The 16,265-nt window shown below is 33.9% G+C and overlaps 1 protein-coding gene and 1 long non-coding RNA gene across 2 annotated transcripts in view; one reads left to right on the forward strand and one right to left on the reverse strand.

Annotated features, from left to right (window-relative positions):
* Positions 1 to 5,239: 5,239 nt before the first annotated feature.
* LOC149085456 (uncharacterized) overlaps positions 5,240 to 16,265 on the reverse strand; it is a 130,780-nt gene continuing 119,754 nt past the window's right edge. Inside the window, exons 29-33 of the mRNA XM_089233471.1 lie at positions 15,123 to 15,263; positions 14,039 to 14,221; positions 10,687 to 10,827; positions 10,217 to 10,399; positions 5,240 to 6,489 (exon numbers count right to left, since the gene is read on the reverse strand). Of these exons, the coding sequence (XP_089089597.1) occupies positions 6,320 to 6,489; positions 10,217 to 10,399; positions 10,687 to 10,827; positions 14,039 to 14,221; positions 15,123 to 15,263 (818 nt within the window). The 3' untranslated portion in view covers positions 5,240 to 6,319. The remainder of the gene's footprint in view (positions 6,490 to 10,216; positions 10,400 to 10,686; positions 10,828 to 14,038; positions 14,222 to 15,122; positions 15,264 to 16,265) is intronic.
* LOC149085457 (uncharacterized) overlaps positions 9,261 to 16,265 on the forward strand; it is a 45,374-nt gene continuing 38,369 nt past the window's right edge. The window contains exon 1 of the long non-coding RNA XR_016192850.1: positions 9,261 to 9,447. This is a non-coding gene — a long non-coding RNA (uncharacterized LOC149085457). The remainder of the gene's footprint in view (positions 9,448 to 16,265) is intronic.

Consider the following 16,265-nt stretch of genomic DNA (forward strand, 5'->3'; position numbering starts at 1 on the left):
TTTTTTTAGTGTCTTTTCTTTTCCTAAGTTCCGATTTTTAAATATTTTATAGCTGTTTACGACTAATTAACGTGCATAATATATATTTTTTAATACAATTATTTTTCTGTTTATTTTTAGTCGATTTGCTATCGAAAAATGGATTGATAAATTGGAAAAATATTTGACTAAAATTTGAAGATTTTCGTGATCCGCCCCTTTAGCTGTTTGAATATTTCAGTTTGTACCGAATTTATAATCTATTTATATTTTGCCGTTGGTATATAATAAATCAATTAAATATTATAACAAAAAATATGTAGAAAAACTTATCTAGACCAATAATAATTCTCAAAAAAAAATGTAATTCCTTTGAGCATATCTGTACTCTTCTGACGTTCTGATATTTAAATAGATGTTTAAATATTTCATAGTAGTTTGCGATTATTAACATGCACGATATATTTTTTCATACTATAATTTATCGGTTTATTTTTAGTCGATTTACTATCGAAAAATGCATTGGTAAATTGGAGAAAGTTTTTACTAAAATTTGCAAGGATTTTCTACCACATTATCAGAAATTTGAAGTCGTTATCCTCCTTTAACTGTTTGAATATTTAAGTTTGCTTTCAATGCATAAATTTGTTGGTTAAAAAAATAAAATCGTTTTTAATAACATTGAAAATAGCGCGATTGCACATTTGAAATGCCTCGCGGAACAGTGGTAGACATTAAATGAAGATCTCGTAGAGTTAAGCAAATTATCGTAGAGGCTGAATCAACGTGATTGGCTGTGTGGCAAAAAAAATACGAAAATAATCATGTAATCGCGGAATAGCGGTGCATTTGCAAAATATGCGCCCCGGTCCCAGAAAGTCTCCGCGCGAAGCTTTGACGTCACTGAAGTCGCCCATTTCACCTGTAGCCATTGGACATAGCAGTCCGACGTATGTGAAATCTTTACCGTTTTTTGCAGCATACCCAATGACTGTATGGGAAATGGGCGACTTCAGTGACGTCACGAGCTTCGCGTGAAGGCTTTCTGCTATAGAAGGTGTTGCTACGGCCAGACTCTTAATGCAGCTTTGGTTGGGAAACACAGTATCTAGAGTCTAGACCACAGAAGCCTGTGAAAGAAACCGCAGCCTCCACAAGCGTGGAGCTGGCAGGGTTCAATCCCAGGAACCAGTGCCATCTTAATGCATGGCTCGGAGGCCTCTCTTTTTTCCGTGGATTTTTCATGTAGGAAATCAGAAAAATCACTTGGCCCGGGCCCATGATGCTCTTAAAACGGCCCTGCCAGAAATCCGGAAGAGTTCTTAAATTTTTTTGTTTACTAGACCGTGAAAAATCTGGTCTGGGACACATACCTAATTTTTAAAATCATTGTACCAAATTTCGTAGGTAGCTATGCACAATTTTAAGTCACCTATGCACTTGAGGCAGTACCGTCTTGACGCATGGGCCAACCCCGGGCACGTCACGAAGGCCTTGAATGAAGAGCGGGGAGAGGGATAATGAGATATGGTTAAGATTTGCGAGATTAAGCATGTGAATTGGTAAGTAGGCATTTGCAGTCTGGATAAAGGGCTGAGCAAAATCAATTTGCCCAAGGGCCCATGATGCTTTTAAGACGGCCGTGACTCCCCGCCATCTCTGGGCCGTTTTTCCAGGAGAGCAAATGTGTAGCCCTGACTTTCTCAACTTTTCAAAGAAATCAAATCAATTTACTCAGTAAAAAAAAACGTATTTTTTTCGTAAAAGTGAGAAGTGGGGGGGGGGAAGTTACTGACTATAACAAGAAAAGCTATAAGCCACACCTTTAGGCCAGAATATCATCAAACTGTAGCTCGGTTGTTGCTTCATAGATGGCAGCACAGGTTCAAATATTTTCGGGCTACTTTTGAAGAGGATTTTGGCTAGAAAATTTTTTTTAAGGACCTGGCAACTCTGATGTCGGTTTTGCCTACATCTGCTGTGAGGAGACATCTTTCAAACTACCTCACACTCTCCATTTATTCAGTGGAACTGTATGCTATCCTTCAGGCTCTATGTCATACAACGCAACCGCCACTGACAACGCATCATTTATATATAACAATCTCAGTGCATTGCAAGCATGGTGTTCCTTTTCTTTTCATTCATTTATTCATGCTATTTTACTTGAATTATGAGTTATCTCTCACATCATGGTACCACAGTAAAATTTTACTCTGTACCAGGTCATGTAGGAATACCAGGCAATGAGAAAGCGGACGACACATTGCAGCTCAAACAATACCAAACATTGACAATAGCCTTCTGGTCCCTGCCAGTGACCACTTCTTAATCCTCAGAGAAGTGATGCATTGCTGCTGGCAGGATCATTGGAACAATCAAATAAATAATAAACTACATGCCATCAAGCCCTCTCTCAGCCATTGCCGTTTGAGCTGCAGAACTAACCGAAAGAAGAAAATCTTGCTTGCCCAGTTATGTGCAAAGGACATAGTCGCCTCACACAATCTTATCTTATTGTGAGAGAGTCAACCAGAGTGCCCACATTGTCAAAGTCCATTGACCATTGTTCATGCTTTTACTTGTTCACATCATTGTCATCATTTTAAGACCACTTTTGTTCAATCATCTTTTGTAGTTTTACTTTCTTGACAAGACAAGAACAAGTTTTAATCTTATTTTTAATTGGTCATTTGTTTTGGTGCAGTTTGACCTAATTGGGCATTGAAACAATGAAATCAAAATCCAATCCAATAATTTTAGAATTAACACTAATTCTGAAAAAAGTCCTTGATAAGTAGAATAATTCCAAAATTAATGAAAAATATTTTCTTTCAGAATTATAAAAAGATATAATTTTGGAATTGATGGAAGAAGTTATTTCATAATTGATAAAAACTAATAATAATGAAAAAATAATTGCAGAAATACTGAATAAATTTCAGAATTGAATAATTTCAGAATTAGTGAATTATTCATAAATGATGAAAATTCATTTTTATGAAAATTTGATTTTATAAAAAAATAATTTCAAAATTCATCAAAAATGATATTTGATAAAAGAATTTCAGAATAATTAAAAGTGTTTGATATAGATTGAAGATCACTGGATTAGACAGTTGAAATTTCTTTTTATATATAAAAAGCAAAATTTTAACAAACAATGTAATGCGTAGATTTACTTTGTAAATATCAAACCAGTTCAAGTGAAAAAAGTAATTGGGCAATGTAAATGCAAAAATACAGCTTAGCAATGGGAAGCGTCCATTTGGCACAAAAAAGACGAATAGGGTTGCCAGAAGACAGGATGTCAAGTCACCACCTCCCTTATATAGTTTATGGATGAGTGAATGTACAACGGGCACAAACAGTTCCACCTATTTCATTGACTGATATTCAGAGTTGGGTGGCATCATCTCTACAGGTCCCACTACCTACAATAAAGCTTTCACGAATATTCTACCACATTCTATTTAGTGTCATTACACATGTCATTGACAGTCACTTGCATTTACAGTGGTGCTTTTCAGCCACATCTGAACTGCAACCAGCATGTCTTTAGTATGGGTGGAGATACAGGGGGAGGGGGAGAGAAGGGCATTGCCCCCCTCAAAGATGGAGCGGCCTGATCTAATGTATATGCACACATAAAAACTGACATCATTATCATGCCCCCCCCCCCAGACTTTCAAGTCTCTTTGCCTATGGTTCTTTAGCAATACATCTAAGTTCAGTGGGCATTGATGACACCCATGCTTGTGTATAAGGAACTACCCAATCCTGCTTTTACTGTAGAGTGCCCAGAATTTGGGAGCCCTCTTACAGATTACCGATAGATGTTGATACCCTATAACTAGTGAAATTGATATTAATCATAATGCAAGAGCACCAGAGGTCCCCTGGTCTATGTTCAGGTAAACTCATATGTGAAGTTGGCCCTGGGTGTGAGAACTCCTGGTGGTAGGAACAATTAAGGCTGTAGTGTGGGGTGAGACCAGGAATCCCATCATGTCCCCCGAAATGTAAGATAGTGACTGATATATATGAAAAACATGGTTAAGACCATATTTCAGAGAAAGTATATATAGAAGCCTTCTATACTTTCCCTAAAGTAGGGCTTCTTGAAATCCCAGGGTGACTTATCCATCATCTTTAAGTGCAAGTGAAAAGTTAGTGTTATCACTGTACCCTATCCTGCTTTTTTAAACAATTAGACATCCTTTTTAGCAGCAAAACTAGATTTTTTTTGTTCAAAGATGTGGAGGATGAAAAGTTTGTCCTCCTTTCTAAGTGCTACACTCTACGATACATACTATATATAGCTGTCATTACTCCTATTTATATGAGAAATAAAAAAAGCCACTTTTATTTCAACCAGGACAATCTTAATATAGCATATAGCACCATAGGCTTCCAGGCCTCTACATACATACTTTCAGAATTCATACTAAATTTCATTATCATGGAGGCTCCCTATGCACTTACTTGAAACCCTGCTTAAGTCAACCCAATGTTGGGATGGCTGTCAGTAAGGGTATGTAGAGCAGGTGTTTTTAAAGGCACAAGCTCTCTTGTCATCCACAGCAACCTCTAAATGTTTAAAAATGTTCAGTAATAAGCTTCTTTTCTTGGGTACCAAGTTGAAAGAAACAGAGCATGGGGATTTGTGTCTACATTTTTTACTGTCAGGCAAACCACTGCAGTGGTTCCTAGAAAATTTTATAGGTGTGCCCCTCCCCCTCTATCTCATGTACTCTTTCTCAGAAGGATAACAATGCTGACAAGCAAATTGAATATTGAGAAGTGAATCACCTTTACACCGGCAATCTTGCCCATCAGGGGTCAATCCAGTTGAAATTTGGGCCCATTTTCAAGTCCCTTCATAAAATTTTGGATCTGAAAAATGGACCCTTCATAAAATTCTGGATCTAAAAAATAGAACCTTCACAAAATACAAATGAATGAAATCATAAATTTGGAATTTTATTTCTTTAGTTATTATTAACTAGATAATTTTGCTTCCCACAAAATTACTTATTTTTCACAAAATTAATGATCCATTTCACAAAAATAAGGAAAATTTTTACAAAAACAGGACCCTACAAAAAAAGTCTGGTCAGACCCCTGCCCATGTAAATGGGACTGAAGTATTCCAAATATGGTACTCATAGTATTTTATGATTTAAAAAAAAATTTTAAATGAAGAATTTCTTACCTACTTTTCTGAATATGCATGGTAAACACAATTATACAAATTGAATAAAATATCAACAAATAAAAACTTTATTGACAAGTAATTCACAATTTGAGGACCATACAAATGTTTGAGCACCACATACTTTGACCACAAGGAAATTGCCTTCAAAGAAGTCATATTTGAACAGTCCACCATAATCAGCGTAAATAGCATGAATTTCAGAATAATTCATTATTTAGTCACAGAATTATTTGTACAAGGAACAATTTTCTTTGTGATATAAATTATAACTATAAAATATTATATGTAGGATCAGAAAATTACAGTATCCTTAAAGTCAATCCAATTTCAATTTTTATGTATATGAAAGCTAATATGTTGATCACCAACTTAAAATTCAAAGAATGATATGAGTAAACAGTATATATCGCTGAGTTACAGATAATTTTTTTTTAAACTCCTATTGAACTTATTTGAAATTTTTAATTATTAAAACTAAGTTTATAATAAAAATATGGTTTCTCTTAAGGCACTTCATAATAGTGATACTCGTAACAATTAAAACATTATTGGAATAAATAATATCTCTGGTGTTCAAGTTTTACATTCTTGTACACATAAATAACAATCTCTCAACTGAGTTCATATATAAATGACAATTTACAATGGGTAAAACAAATAACAAGAGGAAAACAAAACAAGTCATTTACACATTAGTGACAGAAAATGAACACACTTTTACCACATAGCACCATCAGAATGGAGCTAAGAGGAAAATACCTGATATCTCTTTACCTAACTACTGCACAATATTCATTTTTCTTTCATGGAAAACCAAACTTTAAATAAAAATTTTGAAGGTTGAAATATATATATATATATATTATAGGAGAGCAGTTTTTTAAATCTGCTTATATTCAAAAGATTCCTTAATAAATTTTTTGTGTACATATTTACACAATACTAAGCAATTTCAATTCTTATAATCATATCCCTAAACTATTATCACATTTAAAAACAAATCAAATATAAATATTGTTGGTAAAATGGGTCCCAATGTCAATTTAAACATGTATCACTGATTGCTTTTATATAAATAATATAGTTATAAATTATATATAAAAAAAATAAATAAAATTTTCCTCAACTTTGTTTTTCCATCATTGGTTCAAAGCAAAATTTGAGGAACAATGTATACTGAATGAAAGCTGCTCCCATTGCAATCATGGAAAACATAAATAGATTTAGCTCTCGTTTTCTGTACCTGCTTTTTTTCAGCCAATTCAGTGTTTCTTCAACATCCATTATATCACCTGGTAAAAAAAGAAAATTTCTAAGCTCGGCAAAATTAAGATAATGTGCAATTGTTTTGGTAAGCAACTCGAGTATATAAAAATTTGGATTGTTTAAGAAAAAAAATCAAATGCTTGTGATCATATAAGTGCACTTCAATTGAATGATCAATTATTAAATGAATATTTAATACATGTGAATCCAATATATTAGGATTTGTATGAAGTTTCGTATTATGCAAATATACCATGTTGAAAACCTGCCTGCTCTCTGTGGGAAAACTTTTCAAATAAAAAACCGGTTAGCATTTGTACCTCGAAGTTGGCAAACCGAAAAAAATATACAGTCCAGTCAACCACCACTATGCAGCTGGTAGAGTTCAAACTTGTGTCATCACAATCGAGTCCATCATGATGCCCACACGATCGCACAGTGGCTATCATATGATACTAGATTGCAGACGTACAAGCAGAGGGTGCCATGAATCTAAAAAGGTTTGGGAACCACTGCTTAGGAATTTAAATGAATTGGTGTGTGCCAGAAGTTTTTGTATGTGTTCATAATGTAGTTAAGTATATATGTCTGAGGCATATTAGGTGTTTGAAATGCCACTGTCCATCTTCCGAATCGAAGTGAAAGTGGCAGGTGTATGAATAAGTTAAAAAATTGTGCAGTATATGTATATTTATTTTTACTGAAATAAATTCATGGGGTTGTGTTTTATAACAAATCAGAGGAGAATGAAAATATATCGAGCGATGAATGGAACAGACTAGAGCAGGGGTTCTCAAATCTTTTTCATCTGCAGCTCCCCTTACCCTAATTAACAATTACCTGCGGCTCTCCAGACCAGTTTAACAATGAATCTCTTTGGAAAACCTTTGTCAGACCACCACTCCACGACTCACAAGGGTTGAGAACCTCTGGACTATATATATAGGGAGTTCTTATTTTTTCCCTTGTTGTTTGACCAGAGGGCCTTCGCATACATGCTGGCAAACTGCACAATGGCAAAGTCCATATTAGTAAGTATCGTAAGCATTCGGATAAGTGTTGCTTAAAAAACACTGATCTAGATAATTCACTGGCACTTTTGTTGTTCTGAAACAATATACGTATGTATTTTCAGCTACTTTTAAACTTTCCACATAATTCATGGGCACATCCAGGCTCGGTCCGGGTACCTTAAGTGTAAAAGGGGCTTCATGAAGATTCTGTTAAAATTTTCTAGAGTAAACTGTTACGCAGGCATTTCTAAACAGCTGGGGGGAGACTCCGAAAAATCCCTTTGATGCTCATAAGATGATGCTGCATAAACCACTGATGTGTTGTTGTTAGGAATAAAAAAACAAATAACGCCTGGAATTGTTTTAAAAAGTGATGAGTATATATAGTACATTTATATAATTTTATTTCAGAAATATGCAACGAATCCTCAAAGTGTGTGTCACACTTGTAACTCCTAGGTTCATTGCCAACCGTTTTTGAGGGGTGTCACAATGTGTTGGTGTATTGATGTATGCCCATTCAGTTCTTTGAAGTAGTTCTTTTTGATATCAGGCTATTCTGAGGAGCCGCGGATAAACGGTGATGAAGTTGGGGGAGGGGCAACAGTTGCCAATCTTTAAAGAAACACTGGATTAATTGGAAGGAGGATATACATGTCATGAGTTAACAAACACAACGGTCATAACACTTTTTCCATTGAATAGTTTCTCCAATTCAGCACACTACTGTACATGCATAATGATAAGACAAACAGTGATTCAAAAAAAGAGAGAAACGACACCATGAAAAATGACGATTCTCAGAGAAATTCACATTTTCAACACAAAATTATGCATTATCAATGTATAATATAGTACAATATATATATATTATCGCCAGGGCCGTCTTAAGAGCAACATGGCTCCGGGGCCAAGTGATTTTTCTAAGGCCCTACCTGGCAAATTCTCAAAAATTTCAATCAGATTTCATTTTTGTGAGGCCCTATGCCATGCCTGGTTGGACCCATGCCTTAAGACAGCACTGATTATTGCGCAATATAGATTACTTTAATTTCCTCTCTCATTCTCTGCGTTTCAGAGTGGCCCAAGATTAGAGGTTTCTCTTATTTCACTCACCTTTAAGGAAAAACTCTTCCAGAACCCCTTTTGTGCATTATTTTGGGCTTTTTAGGGCTCAAGAGCTCAGAGCTGTTTTACACTTATCCCTAGTCTTTGACACTGCCCTGCCACAAGCTATACACAAGCTAGTAACTCTTGCCAAGGCACCTACAGATCACGTGGCATTTCTAGGCAATCTAAATCTAACTAGGTCTTCTATACATAAGGTGGTATTTTTAGGCACTCAAACTCTACCTAAGGCACCCAAAGAAAAAGTGATACTTCTTGGATCTTGAATTCCCAGCCATTACTTAATTGGTTCAGTGGTCTCTCCACAATATAGATTCCCCACCTAATTTTTTCAGAAGGCCCTTAATTAAAGCTCTTGGTGGCCCTTCACAACAGAAAGAGCATTTAGTGAATACCATATCCTCAGAACTGAGGCATCTATGGAAGGTATTTCTAAAAGCTCTATTAATTTGTGCACAACTTTCCAGTTCTGACTTGTGTGTTTCCCCCCCCCCCTTTTAATCTTTAATATATATGTATATACCTCTTTTAATTTAGTCGAATGTTTAACCATGCACGCTTCTCACATGTTTATTTATTTTTTTATATATATTTATTCCCCCCCCCCGTTTTTACTCCCTCTTTTTGTTTGCATATATATTTATATTTTCTTTCTCCTTGTAACGGGGCAATTGGCCCTAAACAATAAATATTATTATTATTATTATATTTCTAAAAGCTCTACCAAGAATGACAAACAGCGGGGGGAAGAAATCACAACAAGAAGGGGACAAGATTTTGCCCTCTAATAAAGGCAGGAACAGAGGCTTCTCTGAACATCCTTCAGAGCAATTTTCCAAAATGGTAATGAAAACCTCCACTTTTTCTCTTTTTCATCTTTCCTCTTCTTTCAAATGAATAATACAAACCCAATCACTGTGAAACTGCAAGAGGCGTATTATATAAGTGGAATTTTTTATTTTTCTCACTCATCATTTTAGTCAGTGGAGGTAGAAAATGAAAAATTCAATTTTTTTGGAGATCAAAATTCATTTAGGAGAATAGGCACCAATGTAGGCAAAGTTTTAATTAGGAGAGCAATCGCTCTCCCTGCTCCCCACCCCTCAGCTACATCACTACATTTTCCTTTCCTCGTTTTCTCATGTTGCCGGTCATTTCATTTTGGCTCTTTGTCTTGAACAGCAAGCAACTCTCGCTATATAGAGCATTTGCCTTTTCTCCATTTTTCAATTTTTTTTGGCTACTGAAGAAGGAACCTCATACAGTTCTGAAACATGTCTAGCTGTTGTTCTCTTCATATTCTGGATCTACCAGGGTTGCTTTCCTAGTATATTGTCGCTAGGCTTGAAAAAAATTTCTCCCTCTGTATATATGACACTTTTTCTTTGCATTGGTCATAGCTGTTTGAATGATCTTGTCATTGTATTCATAATGTCTAAACATACTCTCCCCACACTGTGTTTTATCACTGCAAATTACACTCAATTTTTTCAATGATGTAAATGAATGTTAGTTTTATCTTTCAAAATTCATTAGTTATTTTGAGGCGTGTACTTCAAAACTATTTAACTTTGGTTCATTCAAAATAGCTTCATAAATTACACACACACACCTCGAAACTGTGTTGGTAATCTTTTTCGAAAATATGTTAAAGCAGGCAAGTTTTGCACTCCATATCTCCAAGCATATTTAACATCTTTTATCTTGACTAAAACGATATCAAGCTCTTCAATTTCATCATCAATGAGTTCTAACTTTTTGAGAGCATCTTCACAAAGAGAGCAGTTATCATCATCTGAAAATTAGCAAGAAAAGAGAAGTAAGTTTTTGCTACTCATCTATAAGCAATAAAGTTTTAATAGATTATTATTAATAAAAAATGGGGTAATTTATGAAGATTATGCTTATTAATTATCATACAATGTGTCATTACTGAACTTTTTTTTTGTCTGAAAAAAAGCAGAATATTTTGAAAAAGTTTAAAAAAACAACAACAAATAAATAAAGTACAATTACTGATTTAAATCTTTACATATAAGAATGTCACTACACCAACAATTTCCACAGCTATATCATACTCACAAAAATAAACAGCGAAAAAATCATTTTCTTGAAGAAGTTTATCAAACATTTTTCTACTAACTCCTTCAATTTCATTTTTAAATTCTATCATATCTTGACTTGTTAGCCAGTCTAATACACCTTCAGCATCACTAAGAGACCCTTAAAATGACATTTATAAAATACATATTTTTATTCTGTTTATGAAAATAAAAAATTCTCACACATCACATACATAGTTATATTAAATATCAGTTTTCCATTTAAATATCATCTAGTACAGTTTCCCATTTCAAAATAAAAAAGAGTAAAGCAAGAAAAAAAGTGGAGTAATAAAGCATACACTATATAGATATTATCCTGAAGTATTTTATGAACTGAAAATTTTACGAAGGAAGGCATAGGTAGAGCCATGACAATACCTTGCTCCACTATCACACATTCTGGCAGAAAAGTATGGCCCTAAGAAGACAAGTTTTGGAATACAATCTAGCAACAGTAGGACAATAACTGACCACTACACTCTCTCAGCTTCTCAGATGTGGTGCAACAAGTCATTTTATCTTCTTTTTTCTCAAATATGTTAAAGCTGTTCACAGCTACTTGTATTTAATTATTTTGTACATATAGTCAGCCCTGATATAATGAACTCCAATTTAATGAATTCCTTGATCTAACTAATTTTTTTCTGAGAAATTCTGACGAAAAAAAAGGTCAAACCCCTATTTAATGAATAAAAACCCTTGTTTTTCTCCAACAGAGTTGTTAATAAGTGGAATAGATTACCTCTAGGGGTAGTAAATTCTAACACAATTGACATGTTTAAAAAGAAATACGATAAGCATGTTGGGGTGAATCTAGCGGCTATCCATACTTAGAATAAGACTATCATGCTGCAAATGACATAAGTTTTAAATAAATTTGAGGAATTTTAATGAGTATGTTAATTTATGTTATGTATGTCATTACTCAAGATTTTTCAGCTTTCCAAATCTCAATTTTTGTATCTTGAAAACATCAGAGCAGAATTTAATATAGTTCTAATTGAAACTCACTGTGTGTACTGTATTTGGTAAATACTGGAGCTGAAACTTTAAATTTTGCGGTCACGATTTTTTTTGTCCTTTGTCTATAATCTAATAACTTTTTTTTAAAATCTTGAATTAAGTGGTGAAGTCTTCGACAAGTGATAAGTTTAAGATATGTTTTCGATGCAGAATTTAATTTTACTTTGATGTACTTGTTTTTCATGTGGAACGTTTAATTTTGATTATATTTTAAATTTTGTGCCTTTTTAATATTCTTTTTGTTAGAATTTGAATAGCTATTTTTTTTCTTTCTCTCTTTGCCCTTCTCTTGAAGGGGAAATTTGTTTTTTCTGGTGTCATTTCCTTTTTTTAAGATAGGTTCTGAATTGGTCAGAACACAGGAGGCTCTCCCACGTCACCTTTGCCGACTCTGATCAGCGTGCTCAATTCGGAAATCTCCCAACTTTGTTTGCCAGAGCTGGACACTTCTTGACTTTTTCTTGAGACAGACGGTTACATTTTGTTGGGGCTGTGCACCCATTTTTTGAGCCTTTTGGCCATTTTCAGCCACCATTTAGCGTCTTCAGGTACATCTCTCCTCCGTGGAGAAAATTAGTAGATATGGGGATAGAATAATTAATTCATGGGTGAATCCCATCTCAGGCACTTTCTTATGATTTGTCCGCATCATGAACATTTATATATATATGGTTTTGTGTGTGTGTTGTGTAAATATTTGTTTTTCATCGACAAGATTCATCTGCAGCTGCTGATGCGAGTTTTTATTTTATTTCTTTTTCTCGTTCATTTGAAGAATTTCTATTATAGCAATCCGAACCCATTTTATCTGATGGTGTAATTTGATAACGTCAATCAGTCTTAATGTAAGTGCACCGCTTGTCTATTTCAATTAGTAATCGTTATATTTTGTATAAAGTTGCTTCAAATTTGTGTACTCTGTTTTTACAAATAAAAAATGGGTCATTTGAAGAGAAAGCATTTTTTTGGTTAGCAAAAAAACTACAATTTCGACAAAATCTGATAAAAATGTTGGACATATCAAACAAACTCCTATCAAGCGACTTTTACATGCAACCAGACTTTATAATTAAGTTTATATATATTTTTTAATTGTTGTCAGAAATAAGTTATAAAGTTGTAACAGCAACCCTAAAGTAAGTAGCTTAATAAGTATACTGACCAATAAGTTAAATCTGAATATTGCCTAGTGCAAATGTTTGTCTTTCAGTACGAAGCATAGTCCCATGTTGTACAATTACAATACTGATGGTCAAACGCTCGAAAGAGTAGAGTACATGAAGAACTTAGGTGTCACTTTTGATAAGACTCTCAATTTCAACCAGCATATTAATGACATTGCTTCCAAAGTATCAAGAAATGTCGGTTTCATAATCTGCAACAGCAAGTTTTTTCAAATCTTACAATTCTTACGAAAGATCAGTTCTTGAATATTGTTTCATAATCTGGAATCCATATTACTTGTACGATAACATTAGGATTGAACATACACAAAATAGGCTTTCGTGCTTTGTTTACTTCAAAAAATTTGAAATTTTTGATATTCAAATTCCTACCAAAATACTCAGATCTGCTTTTAACTATGAATCACTCAAAGTCCCCCGTCAGAATGCATTGATCACATTTTTTTTGAAAATTCTGCACTTCCAATTGGATGTACCAGACATTTTAGCGCAAATCAGTTTTCACTGTAATAGCATCAATCTTCGTATAACCGCAATCTCTTCTATGTCCCATCATACTGAACTAACATGTTGGAAAATTCTCCTCTTTTCCGCTTACTCATGTGGGGAAGTTCTCATATGCTTTTTGCCTTTTTTTTTTGTATGCACATATCGTATTATTTGTACTATATTCATTTGTGTTATTATTATTTGTGCTGTTATTATTTGTATTATTTTTTGCCTTGCTGTATTGAAACGTGCTGTTTATGTTTGTTTTTTGTACCTTTCTTCACTCCACCGTAATTGGTCATATGCCTGTTGTGTGAGTATATAAATAAATAAATATCTCGTCAAGCTTCAGCAGCTTTATTTCAGTCACCCTGAAATAACTCAGGTTCTTAACAAGCTTTTATTTCCAATGTGGTAGTATTAATGTGAATCAGGAAAATTTTAAAAACTGCTTAAAGGGTCAAATTTGTCATTTTTGAGTGTTTATGTTCCTGATGAATTTGACCCTGATCTAACAATTTTCTCGATTTAATGAATAAAATTGTGTGTGTTGGTTTCTTCTGATTCATTAAATTGATGTTGGACTGTATTTGTATCAATCTTACTTTGAATTAACACCATAAATTTTTGTACCTTCATAAAATACTGGCATCTTTTTCCGGAAATATGCAAGTGATGGGATGTCTTGAATATTCCACTTAACTGATGCTGCGGTATCACTAACTTTGATGAAACCTATTCCAAACAAATCTGCTTCCTCATCAATGTCTTCTAGTGATTTTAAAATCTCCATGCATACCTCACAATCTCTCTCATCTACAAAGGAAAAAAATTATTGAATAATGCCAATTTCACCCTATTTGATTGAATTATATTATTTAAGATGTCAGATCTGTAAAAATTGATACTTATCAACATTAGAAAAATTATATTTATTTTCATGCATTTTGAAAATTTCTATACTGTGTATAAATCAGTTCTTCAACCTGCTGGTATCTGATTTCCTACAGCGAGACATTTCATGTAGTCACTGTATAATTTTACATTTAATATATAAAATACTGTCTCTATACTGGTTTTTTATTTGCCTTAGTCATCAGCAGGCCTGAGGATTATTTACTCTATTTCTGCTGGTCCTTGAAATTGTTAAACTATTTTCAGAGAGCTACAGATTGAAGAACATTGGCAAAATTTAACCCTTTCAGACCCTGGTGCCACAAATGTGTGGGGTTGCCTTTTCTCACAGTAGAATTTTGTTCTTTTTACCTCAGGGAGTTGAGTCCCCTGACTTAAAGGATTGTGTAAGTTTTGAGTTATAAATATGGTGAATATGAATTTTGGTGGCTTTCATTGGAAAGCAGCACTTGAAGTTGAATTTTCAAGTGGTTTTAAAGATGGCTTCCAGAATAAAGTGCATCCAGGAAATGTGAGATTTATTTAGCATTAAAGTTCAGGAAAAAATTGTATGTGAAGATGAATATACCCTGCATCATCTTAACAAAAAAATATGAATTAAAAGTGAATTATTTCTTCACAAAAAAAAAACCTGAATTTGAAAAAAAATAAAGATTTTCTGAGATATTTATGTTTTTAATGCATTCTTTGAGTATCAAAGATGCAAAAACATTTTGAGAATTCCAAAAAATGAATATTCACATCTAAAAGGGTTAAAAAAAAGAAGAGGGGAAAAAAAACTAACAAACTATACAATACGTACAAAAGTATACTGCCAAAAGTTGAAATTTAGAAATAAATTTTTCCAACATTTTACTGCTGACTTCTTCAATATAATCAGGAAGTAACATTGCTCCATCACTTAAAAGCCATTCTAGCACAGCTTGCTCATTTGTGATATCACCTGGAAAATGAAAGTAGAATATATAAATAATATATAAATAAATAATGAACTGATCTTTCTCTATAATTTTTGGGAAACAGTATTTTTCAAACACTTTTGCTCCTCAGTCAGTACAGTTTAGTTTTCATTGGAAGGATTTTAAGCTTACCTTTATTTTTTACTGCTGTTTTAGTACACTCAGACCTGCCAACATTGGCATGAGGACTCTTGGTGGTGATGAATGTTCATCTCACTAGGATGGTGTACCCTATTTCCCTGGGCAACATAAGCATGAACCGATAAAAAATCACTCAGCAATATTCATCTGAAAGTCCATTTGAATATAGTACCCCATAGGCACTGGAACACAGGGACTCACTCTGGCTACTCCAGCCCCCATTACCAAGAAACTTTATGAGGTAAACAAGTTCACAGTAATTCAAAAACATTTAAAGCAACTACTTCCTGCACATAACCTATACAAACTTATGGGCCATACACAGGGTGGTAACTATCGACCGCCCAATAATTACACACGTGATTCCTTGTGAAAAACTAATATAGAAAAGTGTTTTCAGTTTTTTGATTTGACCCATAATTAATGAGTTATAGCGCTTTAAAAATTGGTGATGTCACTTCAAAATCCTGGCAAATTCACCAAACTATAACTTGACATTTTTGGAAATGTTAAAAATATATTAACCCCCACTCAGAAATCTAGATCCCGAAAGAGATATAAAAACCAGTTTTTTTTCCTCACACTTTTCCGGAAAGAGAAAAAACTTTTTTTACAAGTCAATCACAATACGTTCTTTGCATCTCACAATCCCAGCTTTACAGAGATTATAGATAAGCGTTAGTCACATCTTGTTTTGTTCTCCAGAAAGTACTGCGTCTATTTTTTTTTCTGTTATAATTTCTAATTTTATGGCATTCAGCATACAATATTCTGATTTACATTTCGCACAGTTTCAATGTGATTTGTATGCTGCTTAAGGCATGAGCGGATCTGGAGCTCACTGT

This window comes from Pholcus phalangioides, unplaced genomic scaffold (genome assembly GCF_987345545.1).
Source record: "Pholcus phalangioides strain wild (caught in Gottingen) unplaced genomic scaffold, Ppha-v1.0 ptg000007l_1, whole genome shotgun sequence".
In the NCBI taxonomy this organism is placed as follows: Eukaryota; Metazoa; Arthropoda; class Arachnida; order Araneae; family Pholcidae; genus Pholcus; species Pholcus phalangioides.